The sequence below is a fragment of the Phoca vitulina genome, unplaced genomic scaffold, assembly GCF_004348235.1.
Source record: "Phoca vitulina isolate PV1807 unplaced genomic scaffold, GSC_HSeal_1.0 scaffold3, whole genome shotgun sequence".
Classification (NCBI taxonomy): domain Eukaryota; kingdom Metazoa; phylum Chordata; class Mammalia; order Carnivora; family Phocidae; genus Phoca; species Phoca vitulina.
Window position 1 is genome coordinate 78,833,003 of NW_022589706.1, and position 18,909 is coordinate 78,851,911.

Here is an 18,909-nt window from a genome sequence, read left to right on the forward strand (position 1 = left end):
AGCATTTATAATTACAGAATTTTAAATGACACAGGAGACCAAATGGACTTAACAGATATACACAGTACATACCATCCAAAAGCAACAGAATACACATTCTTCTCAGGTGCACATGGAATGTTCTCCAAGACAGATCATCTGTTAGGCCATAAACCAAGTCTTAACAAATTTAAGAAGACTGAAATCATTCAAGCATATTTTTGGACCCCACGGATATGGAACTAGAAATCAATTATAAGAAGAAGGCTGAAAAATTCACAAATACATGAAGATTAAGGAATATGCTACCGAACAACCAATGGATCAACAAAGAAATCAAAAGAGAAATTGAAAAATACCTTGAGACAAATGAAAATAGAAATACAACATACCAAACTTATGAGATGCAGCAAAAGCAGTTTAAGAGGAAAGATCATAGAGATAAATGACTACTTCAAGAAATAAGAAAAATGTCAAATAAAGAACCTAACTTCACATCTTAATAAACTAGAAAAAGGAGAACAAACACGGTCCCAAGTTAGCAGAAGAAGGAAATAACAAAGATCAGAGCAGAAATAAATGGAATAGAGACTAAAAAGACAATAGAAAAGATCAATGAAACCAAGAGCTGGTTTATAAAAAAATAAATAAATAAACAAAACTGACAAACCTTTAGCTAGACTTGCCTAGGGGGAAAAAAAAAGAGAGGACTCAAACAAAATCAGAAATGAAAAAGATGTTACAACTGATATCTCAGAAATACAAAGAATTTTAAGAGACTACTATGAACAACTATATATCAACAAATTGGACAACCTAGAAGAAATGGATAAATTCTTAAAGACATACAATCTTCCAAGATTGAATCATGAATAAATAGAAAACATGAACAGACCAATTAACTAGTAAGGAGATTGAATCAATAATCAAAAATCTCCCAGCAAACAAAAATCCAGGACCAGACATCTTCACTGGTGAATTCTACCGAACATTCAAAGAATTAATACCAATCCTTCTCAAACTCTTGCAAAAAATAGAAGAGGAGGGAAAACTTCCAAGTTCATTTTACAAGACAAGCATTACCCTGATACCAAAACCAAATAGAGTCACCACAAGAAAACTACAGGCCAATATCCTTGATGAACATAGATGCAAAAATTCTCAACAAAATATTAACAAACCAAACTCATATAAGTAAAAAAAAAATCATATACCATAATCAAGTGGAACTTATTCCAGGGATGTAAGGATGGTTCAACGCCTACAAGTCAATCAACATGATACACCACCTTAATAAAATGAAGTATAAAAATCATATGCTCATGTCAACAAATGCAGAAAAAGCATCTGACAAAATTCAGCATCCATTTATTATAAAAACTCTCAACAAAGTGGTTACAGAGGGAACATACCTCAACATAATAAAGGCCATATATGACAAGGCCACAGCTAACATCATACTCGATGGTGAAAAGCTCAAAACTTCTCCTCTAAGGTCAGGAACGAGAACTGGATGCCTACTTTCACCACTTTTATCCAACATAGTATTGGAAGTCCTAGCTAGAGCAATTAGACAACAGAAAGAAATAAAAGGCATACAAACTGGAAAGGAAGAAGTAAAGTTGTCACTATTTGCAGATGACATGTTATTATATGGAGAAAACTCTAAAGACTTCACAAAAAACCTGTTAGTATAAATAAATTCAGTAAAATTGCAGGATACGAAATCAATATACAGAAATCTGTTGCATTTCTATGTACTAATAATTAACTACTAGCAAGAGAAATTAAGAAAACAATCTTATTTACAACTGCATCAAAAAGAATAAAATATCTAGGAATAAGTTTAACCAAGGAAGTGAAAGACTGACATTATTATCGAAAATTATAAGATACTGAAAACTATAAGACATTGTTAAAAGACACCGAAGAAGACATAAATAAATGAAAAGATATTCTGTACTCATTGACTGGAAGAATTAATATTGCTAAAATGTCCATACTATCCAAAGCAATCTACAGATTCAATGCAATCCCTACCAAAACCACAATACATTTTTCATGAAATAGAATGAATAATCCAAAAATGTTTATGGAACCACAAAAGACCCTGAATAGTCAAAGCAATCTTGAGAAAGAAGAACAAAGCTGGAGGCATCATGCTTTCTGACTTCAAAATATACAACAAAAGCAAGGTAAGTAAAACATTATGGTATTGGCATAAAAACAGACACATGGATCAATAGAATAGAATAGAGAACCAAGAAATAAATTCATATATGTATGGCCAATTAATGTATGACAAAGGAGACAAGAATATACAATGGGGAAAGGACAGTCTCTTCAGTAAGTGGTGTTGGAAAAACTGGACGGTCACATGCAAGAGAATGAAACTGAATAACTATCTTCAACCATGCACAAAAGTTAATGTAAAATGGATTAAAGACTTGAATGTAAGATCTGAAATCATAAAATTCCTAAAAGAAAACATAGGTGGTAAGCTCCTTGGCATTGGTCTTGGCTTGATTTTTTTGGATTTGACACCAAAAACAAAGGCAACAAAAATAAACAAGTGGGACTACATTAAACTAAAAAGGCTCTGCACAGCAAAGGAGACCATCAACAAAATAAAAAGGCAACACACTGAATGGGAGGAAATATTTGCAAATCATATGCCTGCTAAGGGGTTAATACCCAAAATACATAAAGAACATGTCCAACTCAACAGCAAAAAACAAACAATTCAATCAAGAAACGAGCCAGGGATCTAAACAGACATTTTTCCAAAGAAGACATACAGATAACCAATAAGTACATGAAAAGGTGCTCAACTTATTATCAGGGAAATGCAAATCAAAACCACAATGAGGTATCACCTGACACCTGTTAGGATGGCTATTATCAAAAAGATAAGAGATAACAAATGTTGGCAAGGATGTGGAGAAAAGGGAACGCTTGTGCATTGTTGATGGGAATGTAAGTTGGTGTAGTCACTAAGGAAAACAATATGGAGATTACCTAAGAAATTAAATGTAGAACTACCATATGATCCAGCAATTCCACTTATGGATATTTATCTGAAAAAAATAAAAACACTAACTCAAAGAGATATATGCACCCCCATGTTCACTGCAGCATTGTTTATAATTACCAAGATACTGTAACAAACGAAATGTTCATTGATGATGAATTGATAAAGTAAATGTAGCATACACACACACACACACACACGCACGCGCACGCACTGGAATATGACTCAGCCATAAAAAAGGAATGAAATCTTGGAGCACCTGGATGGCTCAGTCAGTTGAGCATCCATCCAACTCTTGATTTCGGCTCAGGTCATGATCTCAGGGTCATGGGATCAAGCCCTGCATTGGGATCTGTGCTGGGCATGGAGCCTGCTTGGAATTCTCTTTCCCTCTGCCCCTCCCCTCTTGTGATCACTCTCTCTCTCTCTAAAAAAAAAAAAAAAAAAAAGAATGAAATCTTGCCATTTGTGACAACATGGATGGACTTTGAGGGCATTATGCTAAGTGAAATAAGTCAGAGAAAAGCAAATACTGTATGATCTCAGTTATATGTGGAATTTAAAAACAATAAGAACAAGCTCATGGAAACAGAGAACAGACTGGTGGTTGCCAGAGGTATGAGGTGGGAGGTGGGTGGAATCGGTGAAGGTAGTCAAAAAAAAAAGAAAGAAAGAAAAAGTAAAAGAGTCTCTACGTCTCTAAGAAAGGAAGGGAAGGGAAGGGAAAAGTGAAGGGAAGGGGGGGGAGGGAAGGGAAGGGAAAAAGGGAGGGGAAGGGAAGAAGGGAGAAGGGAAGGGAAGGGGAAAATGGAAGGGAGAAAGAAAGAAAGAAAGAAAGAAAGAAAGAAAGAAAGAAAGAAAGAAAGAAAGAAAGAAAGAAAGAAAGAAAGAAAGAGAAAGAAAGAAAGAAAGAGAAAGGAAGGAAGGAACGAAGGAAGGAGGGAGGGAGGGAGGAAAGTAGGAAGAGACAAAAATAGAAAAGAAAAGAAATATCCATAGAACAGTTGAGCCTGCTCTGTGCCTTCTTCTCTCTGTCTATGGAAATCTTCTGGCTGGGGTATTTGCTTCCAGAGGTAATTCCAGACATCCACAATGGACACACACACACACACACACACACACACACACACAAGAATGAGAGCAACTTCCACATTCAAACACTATTTGCACTGACAATCCTGGAGTCTCTCAGCCTGCACAACTTCTCTACTTACAGCCTGCTCTACAAAGCATATCTACTTACACAGAAATCTTTTAAGTTCTAGGTAAAATGCTATGTTCCTGGGAAACATAAATATCCATAGTTCCAGAAGTTGTAAACCCAAATTGGATAATAACTATAGGAGAAATGTATATGAGGGAGGAGATAATTCTTGCCCCCACAAAGGCACTGGGCCCAGATTGTTTTATGGGTGAATTTCTCTCAGTAAAACTGATAATCTCTATTTTATTTAAATTGTCCCTAGACATTAAAAACAACAACAAAAGGCTCCTAACTCATTCTGTGCAGTGAGCACAAACATATACACATATACGAAGTGCCACAAGTTGGGTTCTCTAGGCTAAATCTGTCTCACAAATAGTTTTGTTTACATTGCATTTTTTAAAATACTGAATATAAATGAGACCCAACATCCATATCCTATTACCACAGTCCCCTCTTCTTTATGAGCCTCATCAACTCTACTTACTTTTTTTAAACAAATTTGGCTCCTCTAGGCATATGAGTTTACAACTCTTACCATAGACTGAGTTTGCTTGTGAACATAAATTTTTAAATTCTAACCAAAATATTAGCAAATCAAATCTAGCACAGGATAAAAAACAAAGCATTATAGCTAAATAGAGTTTATACTAGAACTATTTTGTCATTAGAAAATTAATTCACAGGATTCACTGTATTAATATATTGAGGAACAAAAAGAAAGAAAGAAAAAAAGAAATGGCATTATCAATAAGTCATCTAAAGTAGAAATTCTCAACCCTTGGGGTTCCATGGATGGGCTCCAGAAAGAGTCCATCATAATCTGCAGTTGTAAACACAATATTGGTGTATGTGTGGTGAGTTCCACAGATAAGTTAATTCTCAAGTAAGTCCAAAACCCATAAATCCATTCACATGCTGCAGCATTACAGTGGACTGTTCTGTATTAAAATATTATTGAAGGTTGCTCTAAAAAAAGGACACAAAGATATACTACACTAATATTCAAACTGATCCATTTTTAAAACAGGTTCTTAAATTCTATTGCATGAAAAATCATTACTTACTGCCAAGACAATCTTTCGAATGTTTTTCACATACAGTATCACATAGTCTTTGATGTAGGTATGCAGTTCACTGGCGGGTATATTATACCAATTCATCATCAGCGCTGCTTCATTTTCATTATTTCCACCCCATACGATGATGGAGGGATGATATTTCAGTCTCCTGATCTAAAATTTCAGAAAACATAAAACAATTTTCAAATGATCAACAAGAAAAAAAAAGCCTCAGAGCTATAGTTATTCACAAAATGATAGCCATTGCATTTCTGCACATAAATTCTTATGTACCAGAAAACTCATTAGAAAATGGCTTGTAACATTACCTGTGGGAATACATTTTAAGAAATCTCTGATTCTTTTTACCTAGATTTTATAAACACCAGTAAGATAGGGTTCTTCTTCTCTACTGTATAAAACCTGAAGAAAACATAATCCTTTTTATTAAAAAAGAAAAATAAATCAACCTCATCATCATCTGACTTTCCACAAAAAGGCTCTAAGAAACACAAAAGGCAGGAGACATTACATTACAGAGGAGTTTCTCAAGAACAAGTTGGAGTTTTGTGTGAAGAAACAAATGAGGAAGAACAACCACTTCTGCTGAAAGAGGGATTGAGGTTGTCACGGTCTCCACTGAGATCAGAAAACCACAAGGATAACCAGAGAGGGTTTTACAAAGCAAGTGAGTTCCCAGAGATACTCTGTAATTTAAGACAGATATATGGAATATCCTAAAGGAAAAAGGATTAGGGCATCAAGAGGATGTCTCCAGAAAGAACTATCAGTGTCATGTCCTGAGAAATCAACTAAGCTTAAGTAAGTTACTGAATATATCTGAACATGGAAGAAGAAATTAGGGAATCTGTCTGAAAATCTTGCCAACCTTAAGAATTGAGCCTGCATGAACTGGGCTCTCTGTGGGCTGGCCCTACATAAAGGTGGAAGGATCCAGTTCTTCAGACATCCTGGGAGATGTACTCCAGCAGAAAAGGGCAGTTAAATCTCTTTGAGAACACAATGAGTCAATGGTCAGGAGAAATCCTCTGGACCACATTTTAGCAAAATAACCTTATTGGTTATAGCTTCTCTTCCATGTAATGCATGGTTACAGTGATGGATCCCAGATGATGTTCTCACTGTGGCCTCCATTCAAGATGCTAAGTATCTCCTACATGAAACAGAGATGCATTAAGGAAGCATTAAAGGGATTTATCTCATTCTTAAAAATTACAGGTGATGGGTATTAAGGAGGGCACATATTGCATTGGAGCACAGGGTGTTATATGAAGACAATGAATCATGGAACACTACATCAAAAACTAATGATGTACTGCATGGTGACTAACATAATAAAATTAAATTAAATTGAAAAAAAATTACAGCCTTGTGTTTTTCTAAACCAGCCTTATGAACGCTATTTCCTTTATTTGCCTCTGTGCGTGCCCAGGTAAGTGACGACTGCTACCAACTGGGACTGGCACGTTCATGGTGCTACTGAAAACACAAATACTGAAGAGGCAAAAAGACCCAGTGACTCTGTGCTACACATACCCTTCAAACTGACCCAGAATTTTTGAGAAGCTTCACTTTAAAATCTTAACAAAGTCTGCATAAAAAGCTCTCCTCCTCTTTAATAATACATAAAAGAATTGAAGGTACATAGATACCATGTTTTATTTGTATGAGAAAAAATTTTAAAAAATTGAAATGTTTGCAACCTACACAACTATAATTAATATTTTTTAAGCTCATCCATCCATCTATCCATCTATCCTCCTGACGAATAACCCAGCCAAGTAGTGGGGATACAGAGAGGAACAAGCTCCTAGGCTGCAGGGAGATTACAAACTTGCAGGGGAAACAAAACATTGAACAAGTAAGTCAAAGTGTGGTACAGGTCATAAAGGGCAAATGATGTGATCTAGACTGGCAAATATAGAAAGGTTTTTTTCCCAGAAAAATTCATGCTCAAGGTAAGAGGTGCCAGAAGAAAATGAGAGAGGTGGTCCATAGGGAGGGTGAGGGGGAAAGTTTTCCAGAGCATAGATGGCACAGGAAGAGGGTGCCTGATGGGGCCAGGGAGGCCAACAGAGACAGGATAGTGCACAGTATCTTTATCTGGAGGGCTCCGAGCAAGAGATGATTCATTTGTACTTTTTAAACCTTTTTTTTTTTAACTTTTTTTTTAAAGTAAAACAAAGATATAAAAAACAAATTGTGAAATAGTAAATTACTGTAACACAATCACCCTTGTAACCACCACCCAGATCAAGAAAGGGAGCCCCAGAAGTCCTCAAGCACTCCTTCCCAATTGTAGTCCCTTCCTGCTTCCAACAGTAACCACTATCTTGAGTATTATAGTAATCATTTCCTTGCATTTCTTTTGGTTTTCCATGCAAATGTCCATCCACAGACATTGTAACTATGAAATCACGGATTTTAACATGCTTTCTGGATTTCAATCCATGGACACTCTTTTCCTTATTGAATCTCAAATTGTCCCACTTTTGGTTGGTGAGAGTTTCATCAAAGTTCTTTTAACATATCTTTGATAGTTTTCTTGTCATATGTATGTCAAAATATTCCAGGGTCATCTATTAAACTTCCTGTCCCAGACCTGGAATCAGCCATTTCTCTAAGAAGCCCATCTGTTAGTGGGAAAAATTATTTCAATAGAAGGATACACAATATTATTAGGTTGTTCTAGTCCTTTTCGGTGGACAGAGCTAGGTTATAATCACTTCCTTGCACTTATAGATCTATAAATATAAGTGTGTACATATGGAATGCAAAAGAAATCAAGGAGTCAAGAATCACTTTAAATTTCTGACCTTAGAAATGCAAAGACTGACTTTGCCATTTGTTGAGGTGGGGGAAACTACAGGAAAAGCAGGTTGGGAGAAGGTAATGCAAGTTTGGTTCAGACATGTTACATTTGGGATGACTATGAAACCTCCAAGCAGAGGGGCCAAGTAGGCAGCTGGATACAAGAACCAGGAATTCAGCAGAGATGTCAGAACTGGGGATAAATGTGAAAGTCATCAGCACAGAGCTGGTGTTAAAGCCATGAGACTGGGTGGAATCACCTAGGAAGTCAATTATCCAACCGTGATTTTCATGGGATTTAGTAAAGAGAACAACAACAAAAAACAAAACAAAATGAGGAGAGGTTTAACAAAAGGCAAATGAAACATTAGCATTTTCCCTCTTCTTGGAATGGTAATGACATACCTGGTGAGCAACTTCTGCTCTCACTGAATTCATGAAGTCCCGATCGGTTGGATAAAGGGCACAGGCAAACATAAAATCCTGCCATACCTGTCAAACCAGTAAAAAGCAATAAAGTACTTCCATAGACTTTATTACACAGAAAGAAATTCTTCATTCTGAACTTTGGGAATTATCTTTCAGGCAAATGAAAAAACAAGTTAGCCTGATGAGTGTGACCATTTGAGCACTACTATGATTGAGGCAGTGGGAGAGGCTCTCATACGGACCACACGACTTTCCAGAACTGCACAAAACTGTGGGGGAGACCCGAGAGGAGAAAATGTTAAGTAGGGAGAAAAGAAAGAGAAGGAAAGGGAATTCAAATAAGGAAACAGTGAGTGTGTTGAGGGGAATGTGAAATTCGAAAAGAACCTTACCCCAGCCCCTCCTCACTTGCAATACTTTAATATTCACTGGGAATTTGATATTGAGAGATGGACCAGATTATTTATAAAAGAATTAACTTTTCATGGCCAAAAGGATTACTACATGGACATTTTCATAATGAAACCACATAAGTTGATCGTTCTCTTCCTTCCTTCCTTCCTTCCTTCCTTCCTTCCTTCCTTCCTTCCTTCCTTCCTTCCTTCCTTCTTTCCATCCTTCCTTTCTTGAAGGAGACAGAGAGAGTGTGTGTGTGAGCTGGGGTTCAGAGGAAGAGAAAGAGAATCCCAAGCAGGCTCTGCACGATGCAGGGCTCAATCTCACGACCCTGAGATCATGACCTGAGCCAAAATCAAGAGTCAGACGCTTAACTGACTGAGCCACCCAGGCGTCCCACAAAAGTCCATTTCTAGAGAGGCTGTTCTGATGCAGTAGTTAAGAGCACAGGCCCCAAATCAGCCGACCTGAGTCAGAAACTTGGTTCCACCACATACCCACTGCGTGGTTTTGGGCAGGTTATTTCACCTCTCCTCCATGTGTCAGTTTCCTTACTGGTAAAATGGGGATGGAGAACAGCAGTAACTACTTCATAGGATGGGCATGAAGATGAAATAAAATAACAGATGCAGAGCACTGAGAACAATGCCTGGTCCTCAATAAATATTATAGAATATTGTCACATTATCATGACCATCAGCATTATCAATATTATAATTACTATTCTTCTATGGAATGCTTTGTATTTTAGAACTGTAATGCCAGAACTAAAAGATTATATTTCCTGCGCTTAACCCTCACCAATGCAAAACATGTTTGGAGTACTTAGTAACAATATTAAGCATAGCTTTTCTTCATTGAATTTTATGATTTTTCTTCTCTCTAGGTCTTGTTAGATCTCCTTAAAGTTAAAATTTTTAAATATGTTTATGCATACCCTCATATCAAAAAGAAAATTACAAATATAGAATGTTTACCACTTAAAAATAATTAAATAATTATGATATTCACCATCAGCTATGGTTCTGGGTTTGCAAGATGTCATTTATTCCTCTGCAAAAAATGGAATATCAGTCCTGGCTCTGAGAAAAGAAGGAATGAGCCATAGCACCCACTCAGAACACAGGAGCTCAAAGTGAGGATATAGTAACATATCAATCAATAAAATGCTGTCGACTACCCACCATTATTCCTAGTTCATCACAGAGTCTATAGAATTCATCCTGCTCATAAATTCCTCCTCCCCAAACCCGGAGAGTATTCATGTTAGCATCCACAGCAGACTGCAAAAGGAGCCGTAACCTATAGAAGAAAATTTAAAAACAAATGTTAATTTGAAAATCTGGGGCTGTTTAAGAAAAATTTAAAAAACACATGATGGAGGCGCCTGGGTAGCACAGTTGGTTAAGCGTCTGCCTTCAGCTCAGGTCATGATCCCAGGGTCCTGGGATCGAGCCCTGTGTCGAGCCCCACATGGGGCTCCCTGCTCAGTGGGGGGTCTGCTTCTCCCTCTCCCTCTGCCTGCTGCTCCCCCTGCTTGTGTTCTCTCTCTCTCTGTGTCACATAAATAAATAAAATCTTAAAAAAAAAAAAACAACACATGGTGGTTGATAAATACATTTCAAATCTCTTAGAAAAACACGTTCTAAAATTATGATGGTTTGGATATAATGCTAGGTGAAGAAAGTGAGACAAAATTATATACACAATAACTGTAACCACATAAACAAAACTGGAAAATTGTGGGTTATATATCTTTTCTCTGCCTTCTAAATTCACACTGTTATTATACTGTTTTTGAAACTAAATTTTTTCTTAGTTATTCTTATAGAAAAAGAAAACATTTGTAAACCTTAGAAAGTATGAGCTAATTTTATACAACCATTTCAAATTATAAGACAAAAATCAAAGTTTGCATATTAGTACCTGGCTTACTCTTACCTCCTTTTTTCAATTCCTCCAGTCCAGTACAGATTTTCCTCAATTTACAATGGGATTATATCTCAATTAGCCCATCATTGTAAGTTGAAAGTATTGTAAGTCGAAAATGCATTTAATACACCTAACCTACCAAACATCCTAGCTTAGCCTCACCTGCCTTAGATGTGCTCAGAACACTTACAGTAGCCTACGGTTAAGCAAAACCGTAACACACAGTCTAGTTTATAATAAAGTACTGATATCTCATGTAATTGAATACTGTACTGAAAGTGAAAAACAGAATGGGTATACGGGCACAGAATGGTTGTGAATGTATCGGCTGTTGACCCTCAGTATGGCATGGCTGACTGGGAGGCCTCGGCTTCTGCTACTGCCCAACATCACAAGAGGTTACTGTACCACACAGCGCTAGCCCAGGAAAAGATCAAAAGTCAAAATTCAAAGCAAAACTTCTACTGAATGTGTATCTTTTTTACACCATGGTAAAGTCAAAAAATCACATCAAACCATCATAAGTAGGGTACCGGCTATGTTTCTTTCTCTAGTAAATTAAATTTCCTTTCTGATTTTTCCAATTCCTATTCACATCACCCACAGGATGATGTCCAGCCACTCTGAGAACATCTACCCTGCATTTCCAGCACAGAGTTCAGAGAGGAACCAAGAAGCCCCCAATAACTGGCTGGCCAAGGACCCAGAGCATTGTGCCTCAGCGGATATACTAATTGGCCCAGCTGTACTGAAAAGTCACTGCCCAAACCAGCCAGATGAGAGGAGCCGGAACATGAAAAGGAAAAGAGGCAGCAAATTATCTGTGTCTATGTCTGGAGAATAACTTCATTTTCATATGAAATTCAAGACCATATATATACAGTTTAAAGTAAAAGCAAATTACTACAACTTTCGGCAAATTCTAAACACCAAATAATATACTACAATGCATATTTATACATATGTAAATAAGTTAAATGTGTTTATTTTCTCTTCACAAAGTTTATTTTTACTATCACAAAGACAGTTTACAATTGCAATCAGGAAATATTATTTTCTTATGAAGTGCTATTCTCAAAGCTTCAGATAAGCACTTTAAATTTTCTTCTAGATTTAAAATTGTAAAGCTTTTTTAGTTCCTTTTACTAACGTAAAAGTAAAAGAATATACAAATAGCTTAGAATGAAGAAGGAAATATGGGTTTCCATTTTTTAAAAAGAATGTACAAAAATATTTAAGGTATTCTTTGAAAAATTAAAAAAAAACAAATTTAACCATTTTTTTCAGGGATTATCCAAAATGTGCATTAGTCATTTTCTTGTTCCTCCAGAGGAAATATATAATAGTTTTCTAGAAATTGGATGGTTTCAGCAGTCTCAAGTCATTTAGCTGTTAAGACTATCTATAGCTCATGAAAATGGAATATATGATTTAAAAATCCTTTCCATTCTAAAGTTTCCATCATCCTAGAATTCTGTCTTACCTCTCAGTTCCTTCCACTGGAACCAAAGAAAATAAAAATGAGTAATTCTTTAGCTTTGTGGGACTGTTAATAAAAAGAAAAACAAGAAACAAAAAATGATAACTTACAAGTCAGAGGTTACTCGATCCTGGAATGAATCTGCTGGGATCCAGTTCGAGCCTTTCAGAAATATGGGCAATCCATTAATTTTGAAGTAGAAACTCAGACCTTGAGATCCTTCAATGGGCTCTTCTATAAGTTCCACTGTCCTAAAATAAACCTATTATGAACAAAATTAAATACTGAATATCAAATTTAAAACATAAGCAAAAGAGATTTTTTTAAAAAGGAAAGCAAACTTTTAAACAATTGACACGAACATAATTTAATGTTAATTTCCTATTTGCTATGAGGCATTTAATGTGGAAGTACACGCTTCAGAAAAATATATATATAATAAATTATTGCCAGATTCTGTCTTTTAATAGATATAAAATATAGAAACTATTAAAGAAGAAATATATTCTAGGGCGCCTGGGTGGCTCAGTTGGTTGAGTGACTGCCTTCAGCTCAGGTCATGATCCTGGAGTCCCGAGATCGAGTCCCGCATGGGGCTCCCTGCTTAGCGGGGAGTCTGCTTCTCCCTCTCCCGCTCCCCCCTCTTGTGCTCTCTCTCTCTCTCACATTCTCTCTCTCAAATAAATAAATAGAATCTTTAAAAAAAAAGAAGAAGAAATATATTCTAGTCTTCCTCATGAAACAGGCATTTGTAATTCCATCAAAAGAAATATATTTGAAGGGTGCCTGGGTGACTCAGTTGGTTAAGCATCCGACTCTTGGTTTCAGTTCAGGTCATGATCTCAGGGTTGTGAGGTGGAGCACCATGGCAGGCTCAGCATGGAGTCCGCTTGGGATTCTTTTCCTCTCCCTCTGCCCCTCCCCCCGCCCACTCAAATAAATAAATAAATCTTTTTTTTTTTTTTTAAGATTTTTATTTATTTATTTGACAGAGAGATAGAGAGAGAGCACAAGTAGGCAGAGCGGCAGGCAGAGGGGGAGGGAGAAACAGACTCCCCGCTGAGCAGGGAACCCGACATGGGGCTCGATCCCAGGACCCTGGGATCATGACCTGAGCTGAAGGCAGCCGCTTAACCGACTGAGCCACCCAGGTGCCCAATAAATCTTTTTTTTTTAAAAAGAAATCTATTTGAAGATAACATTTCAAAATTAGAACAAAAACTTATACTATTTCACAAAAACGGGGGAGAAATCCCACCAGTTAAACTGATGTATCCTGCATATATAAACACACTCTCACTTCAGTGTTGTTAACATGTGCCAAAATGTGCATCTTAGAATCAAAGACATATAGCACAAGCAATTTAATCCCAACTAATCATCACATTAAACTTGATGCTGGAGCTCTAGAGATGTAAGTGGTGTTTCAACTGGAAGATGGAATAGGAGTGCATACTCCAAAGTTATAACTGGTATGCAAGAAGCTGAGACCTTTGTCTCTGTCACACTCTAGCCAGGTTTTCCCACGGTTAAGCAGGAGCAGCAAGACTCTTGATAAAGAAGACTGATGTTCCTATCCAAATCTTCATTCCTTCCAGCCATGAACTGGATCAAGGAGTGAGGAACATGGTTCTACGCCAACAAGGCCTAGCCTTGAACCAAGATTAAACTTTTCTTCTCTAATTAAAATAAATAAATGAGGGGCGCCTGGGTGACTCAGTCGTTAAGCATCTGCCTTCGGCTCAGGTCATGATCCCAGGGTCCTGGGATCGAGCCCCACATCGGGCTCCCGGCTCCGCGGGAAGCCTGCTTCTCCCTCTCCCACTCCCCCTGCTTGTGTTCCCTCTCTCACTGTGTCTCTCTCTGTCAAATAAATAAATTAAATCTTTAAAAAATAAAATAAAATAAATGAATGAATTAATCAATTTATTTCATGAAATAAAAGTGCCCACCATTCTTCTACTTCCTTACCCTTGCCCTTATGATTCTGACAGACAAAAAGATACGAATTAACTTTATGAGAAGACATAGAATAAGGCTTGGTTGAGGGGGATCTTGACATGGAATTACCATAGCTGCTTTAGGATTGCAAAATATAAAAAATGTAAAGTGATTTTCACAGATAACTTTTAAAACACCTTGATGGGTAGATTCAAATATCTAGAACAGCAGTTCTTCAAGTATGGCCGGGGACTACAAGGGACCCCTTGGAATCCTGCCAGAGGTCCTTGTGTTAAAAAAAAAAAAAAAAAAAAAAAACTATTTCCATAGTAAAGCTAAAACATCATTTGCCTTTTTCACTCTCACACTCTTGAATGTACCGTGGAATTTTCCAGAAGCTACATGATATGTGATGACATCATCACTTTGTTGGCTAATGGAATGCATGCTTGCATATTCTGCTGTGTTCTACTTCTACGGTAGAGGTTTAGTGTTTAAAGAGGTGTGTTTTCAGAAATTAACTCAGTTTGTTCTCAGCTTCTACTGTGTTCTTAGTAGTGGTGTCTGGTTATTCCTGCTATAATGTCTGTAACCTCACTGTCGTTCAATAAACTCTCCTTTTGAATCTCAAAGTTTCCCTTGCAACCTACACAGAAACACAAGAGAAAGGGCGCCTGGGTGGCTCAGTCGTTACGCATCTGCCTTCGGCTCAGGTCATGATCCCGGGGTCCTGGGACCCAGCCCTGCATCGGGCTCCCCGCTCAGGGGGACGCCTGCTTCTCCCTCTCTCACTCCCCTTGCCTGTGTTCCCTCTCTCGCTGTTTCTCTCTCTGTCAAATAAATAACTAAAAAATCTTTTAAAAAAATAAAGTAATACATGCATATTTATATCAATTTTCAAATTATACCAAATATTTATTTATTTATTTTTTAGGATTTTATTTATTTATTTGACACAGAGAGAGAGAGAGAGCACAAGCAGGGCGAGGAGCAGGCAGAGGGAGAGGGAGAAGCAGGCTCCCCGCAGAGCAGGGAGTCTGATGTGGGACTTGATCCCAGGACCCTGGGATCATGACCCAAGCTGAAGGCAAATGCTTAACCGACTGAGGCACCTAGACACCCAATATATCATTAGTATTTGATGTAGTGTTCAATGATTCATTATGACAAGCACATGTATTAGCTGAGAGAGTTTTACAGTTGACATTGCTGAATGCCTACTGGATAAAAAGTCAGAAAATGAGATCACCACATTGTCACATTGCAATGATACAGTTAAGTCATCCAATTAAAGATTAAGCTGCAACAGGATACTGAACTGATCTCTCATCTGAAGTATCACAGTTTGCCTGAGAAATGGATGAATCTCCAGAATGATGGGCTTACTGTTTGCTTATATTTATCTGTTAATCAGCACAATGAATCATCAAAGATCTCTTTTATGTGAATCTTTGGCAACAAAATACAGAAGATGCTGAAATATTCGAGGTATTGAATAGTTTCTTTGAATCTCAAGGTTAGCAACAACTGTGTTAACATTTGCCCTGATGTTACAGAAGCAGTGGTGGGTAACACTCCTGGTGCCTCAGCAAAAATCAAGGCAGTAGATCTGAACTGTGCTAACTGTCACTGTATCTTTCACCTTCAGGCATCAGCAGGAAAAAAAAAAAAGTCAGTTTCACTTAAGAATGTCCTTGATAAAGCAGTAAAAATTACTAATTCTATCCTAACCTTGAGTAGACATCGTTATAATAGTCTGTGTGATGAAATGATAGAATGGGAAACACGGATAAAGTCCCACACAATGGATTTCTTGAGGAAAAGCATCTGCGCCATTGCGTGAGTTGTAAACTGAATTAGTCACCTGGTCCATGAAACTTCATTTTAACTGGAAAGAACTGCCAGACAAACTATGGTTATTCAGACTTGGTTATTTGTCAGACATTTTCTTGAAAATGAATGAAGTGAGCCTTGTCACTTCAAGGAAAATAAGTAAAAGTATTGTGGACAAGGATAAAACTCAAACTTACAAGTAAAAATTAGGATTTAGGAAAACTTGTATCCACTACCATGAGCTCGAGCGCTTCCTAATACTTAAAAGACTTTTCAGATAACATCAGTGTGGTATTAACAAATGTGAATGTGATATTATATAATGGAATGTTTCAATGTTTGGAAACACTTGGAAATCTCAAGACACTAATATTTTTCAAATAACCAACGCACTATATTATGATATCACATACAAATAAAAGATCCATTAAGAATGAGTAAGTCATGTTTTTTTTTTTTTTTTTAAAGATTTTATTTATTTATTTGACAGAGAGAGACACAGCGAGAGAGGGAACACAAGCAGGGGGAGTGGGAGAGGGAGAAGCAGGCTTCCCGCTGAGCAGGGAGCCCGATGCGGGGCTCGATCCCAGGACCCCGGGATCATGACCTGAGCTGAAGGCAGACGCCTAACGACTGAGCCACCCAGGCGCCCCAAGAATGAGTAAGTCATGTTAATAAAAGGTACAGCATAGAGAACATAGTGGTGTTGTAATAACATTGTATGGCGACAGGTGGGAGCTGCACTTGTGGTGAGCATAGCATAAGGTACAGAGTTGTCAAATCACTATGCTGTACACCTGAAACTAATGTAACATTGTCAACTATGTCTCGGTAAAAAATAATAATAATTTAAAAGATCCCTTAAAGGTGCAAGATATAAAACCAACAGATTTTAATGTAACAGAGTACAAACAGTTCATTAAAATGGCTTCAGATTCCACATTGCAACTAACCTTTAAGAAACAACCACTACTTAAGTTCTGTAGTACCAAAGAATAGCCTCGATTATTTGAAAAGGCTATTAAAGTACTCCTCTCTTTTCCAACCAGGTATCTATGTAAGATCCTTTCTTCTTCATATGTTTCAATGAAAACAACATGTTGCAAATTGAATGGAGAGGCAGATGAGAATCCAGCTGTCTTCCATTAAGCAACACATTAAAGAGATTTGCAAACATGTAAAACAATGTCATTCTCTCTACATTTTCTGTTTTGTAAATATACCTATTCTTCATAAAATAACTCATATATTAACATGTCATGGATTTGGTACTGTGATTTGAAATGAGTAAATATTTAAACCTCAGTTTTAAAATCTACCCACATAAACAAAGGTACGTTGGGATTCTCAATAATTTTTATGAATGTAAAGTCATTGTGAGTCCAAAAAAATTTGAGAATCACTAACCTAGAAAATAGAACTCATTTATTTCTTTAGACCGATTAATGCTACAAATATTATTAATGATAAAACTCATCTTCCCCAATTTTTTCTTTTCTGTTCAACTTTTCTCGTGAAAAGACAGCTATCCCCATCTTCCGCTCTGGCAATAACAATTTTATGGCCCAGGTCAAAGTAAACCCTAAAGCCCCTGACAGTTGTCAGAGGTGAAGCAGGAATTACCAGCCACCTTTCCCTCTGGACATTCTTTGACAGGTTAAACGCTGTTGGGTCTATGATTAGTGTCAGTCATTCTCCGTGTCCTCTGGGAGTCCTGATAGGTAACATAAAAGCCTTCTTCTACAACAGGTATTTTACTTCAGAGGAAATAATAGGCTCTGAAAGAGGTTTTTTGAAAAGACCCCTCAGTAACACATATTTACATCCAGAGTGAATTACAAGATCAAAACTATTTTAAACAGCCCAACAAAATAAATTATTGTCTAAAAGTAGAAAAAAATACCTAAGAACCTAAATGTGTAAGCCAAGCAGTTTGAATTTAAATTTTTTTAAATTTCCAAATTTGTCGGGGAGTCTGGGTGGCTCAGTCGTTAAGCATCTGCCTTCGGCTCAGGTCATGATCCCGGGATCCTGGGATCGAGCCCCCGTGTCGGACTCCCTGCTCGGCGGGAAGCCTGCTTCTCCCTCTCCCACTCCCCCTGCTTGTGTTCCCTCTCTTGCTGCGTCTCTCTCTGTCAAATAAATAAATAAAATCTTTAAAAAAAAAATTTCCAAATTTGTCTATTGTTGATGATTCTATTAGCAACTCACTAGGTAAGTTTTTAAATTAGCTTTATGATTACATTTCTGAACTAGAAGGATTAACTTTCAAAGTACACTTTGACAAGAGTTAGGAATATCTTAACTAAAGGGCTTAAGAGGTGTGTGACTGATAATACTGTACTTCTCAAATTTCTTTCTCTGGCAGACCAGATGATGATGTAATGAATCATAGATTCATAAACTGCACATCACTTCTCAGCTGTTTGTAATCAAATCCTAAAAAGGCTGTCATAGTTGGGGCGCTTGGGTGGCTCAGTGGGTTGAGTGTCTGACTCTTGGTTTCGGCTCAGGTTATGATCTCAGGGTGGTGAGATCGAGCCCCAAGTCAGTCAGTCAGTTGGGCTTTGTGCTCAGTGGGGAGTCTGCTTCTCCCCCTCTCCCTCTGCCCTGCTCATGCTTTCTCTCTCTCAAATAAATAAATCTTAAAAAAAAAAAGCTGTCATAGAATCACTAGATACTACTGATTTTCTTCTTAATAAAAAACCTTATTTCCAAATATTGACAAATGTTACCTGAAATATTTTTCAAATAATTTTCATGATTTTCAAAATACACCTAAAATCATTTC

General features: G+C 37.2%; 1 protein-coding gene across 3 annotated transcripts in view; it reads right to left on the bottom strand.

Annotated features, from left to right (window-relative positions):
- MANBA (mannosidase beta) overlaps positions 1 to 18,909 on the bottom strand; it is a 109,714-nt gene that overhangs the window by 37,979 nt on the left and 52,826 nt on the right. For all 3 annotated transcript variants that reach the window (XM_032400909.1, XM_032400908.1, XM_032400907.1), the window contains 4 exons: positions 12,455 to 12,606; positions 10,117 to 10,234; positions 8,513 to 8,599; positions 5,282 to 5,449 (listed from right to left, as the gene is read on the bottom strand). In XM_032400909.1, coding sequence (XP_032256800.1) covers positions 5,282 to 5,449; positions 8,513 to 8,599; positions 10,117 to 10,234; positions 12,455 to 12,606 — 525 coding nt within the window. The remainder of the gene's footprint in view (positions 1 to 5,281; positions 5,450 to 8,512; positions 8,600 to 10,116; positions 10,235 to 12,454; positions 12,607 to 18,909) is intronic.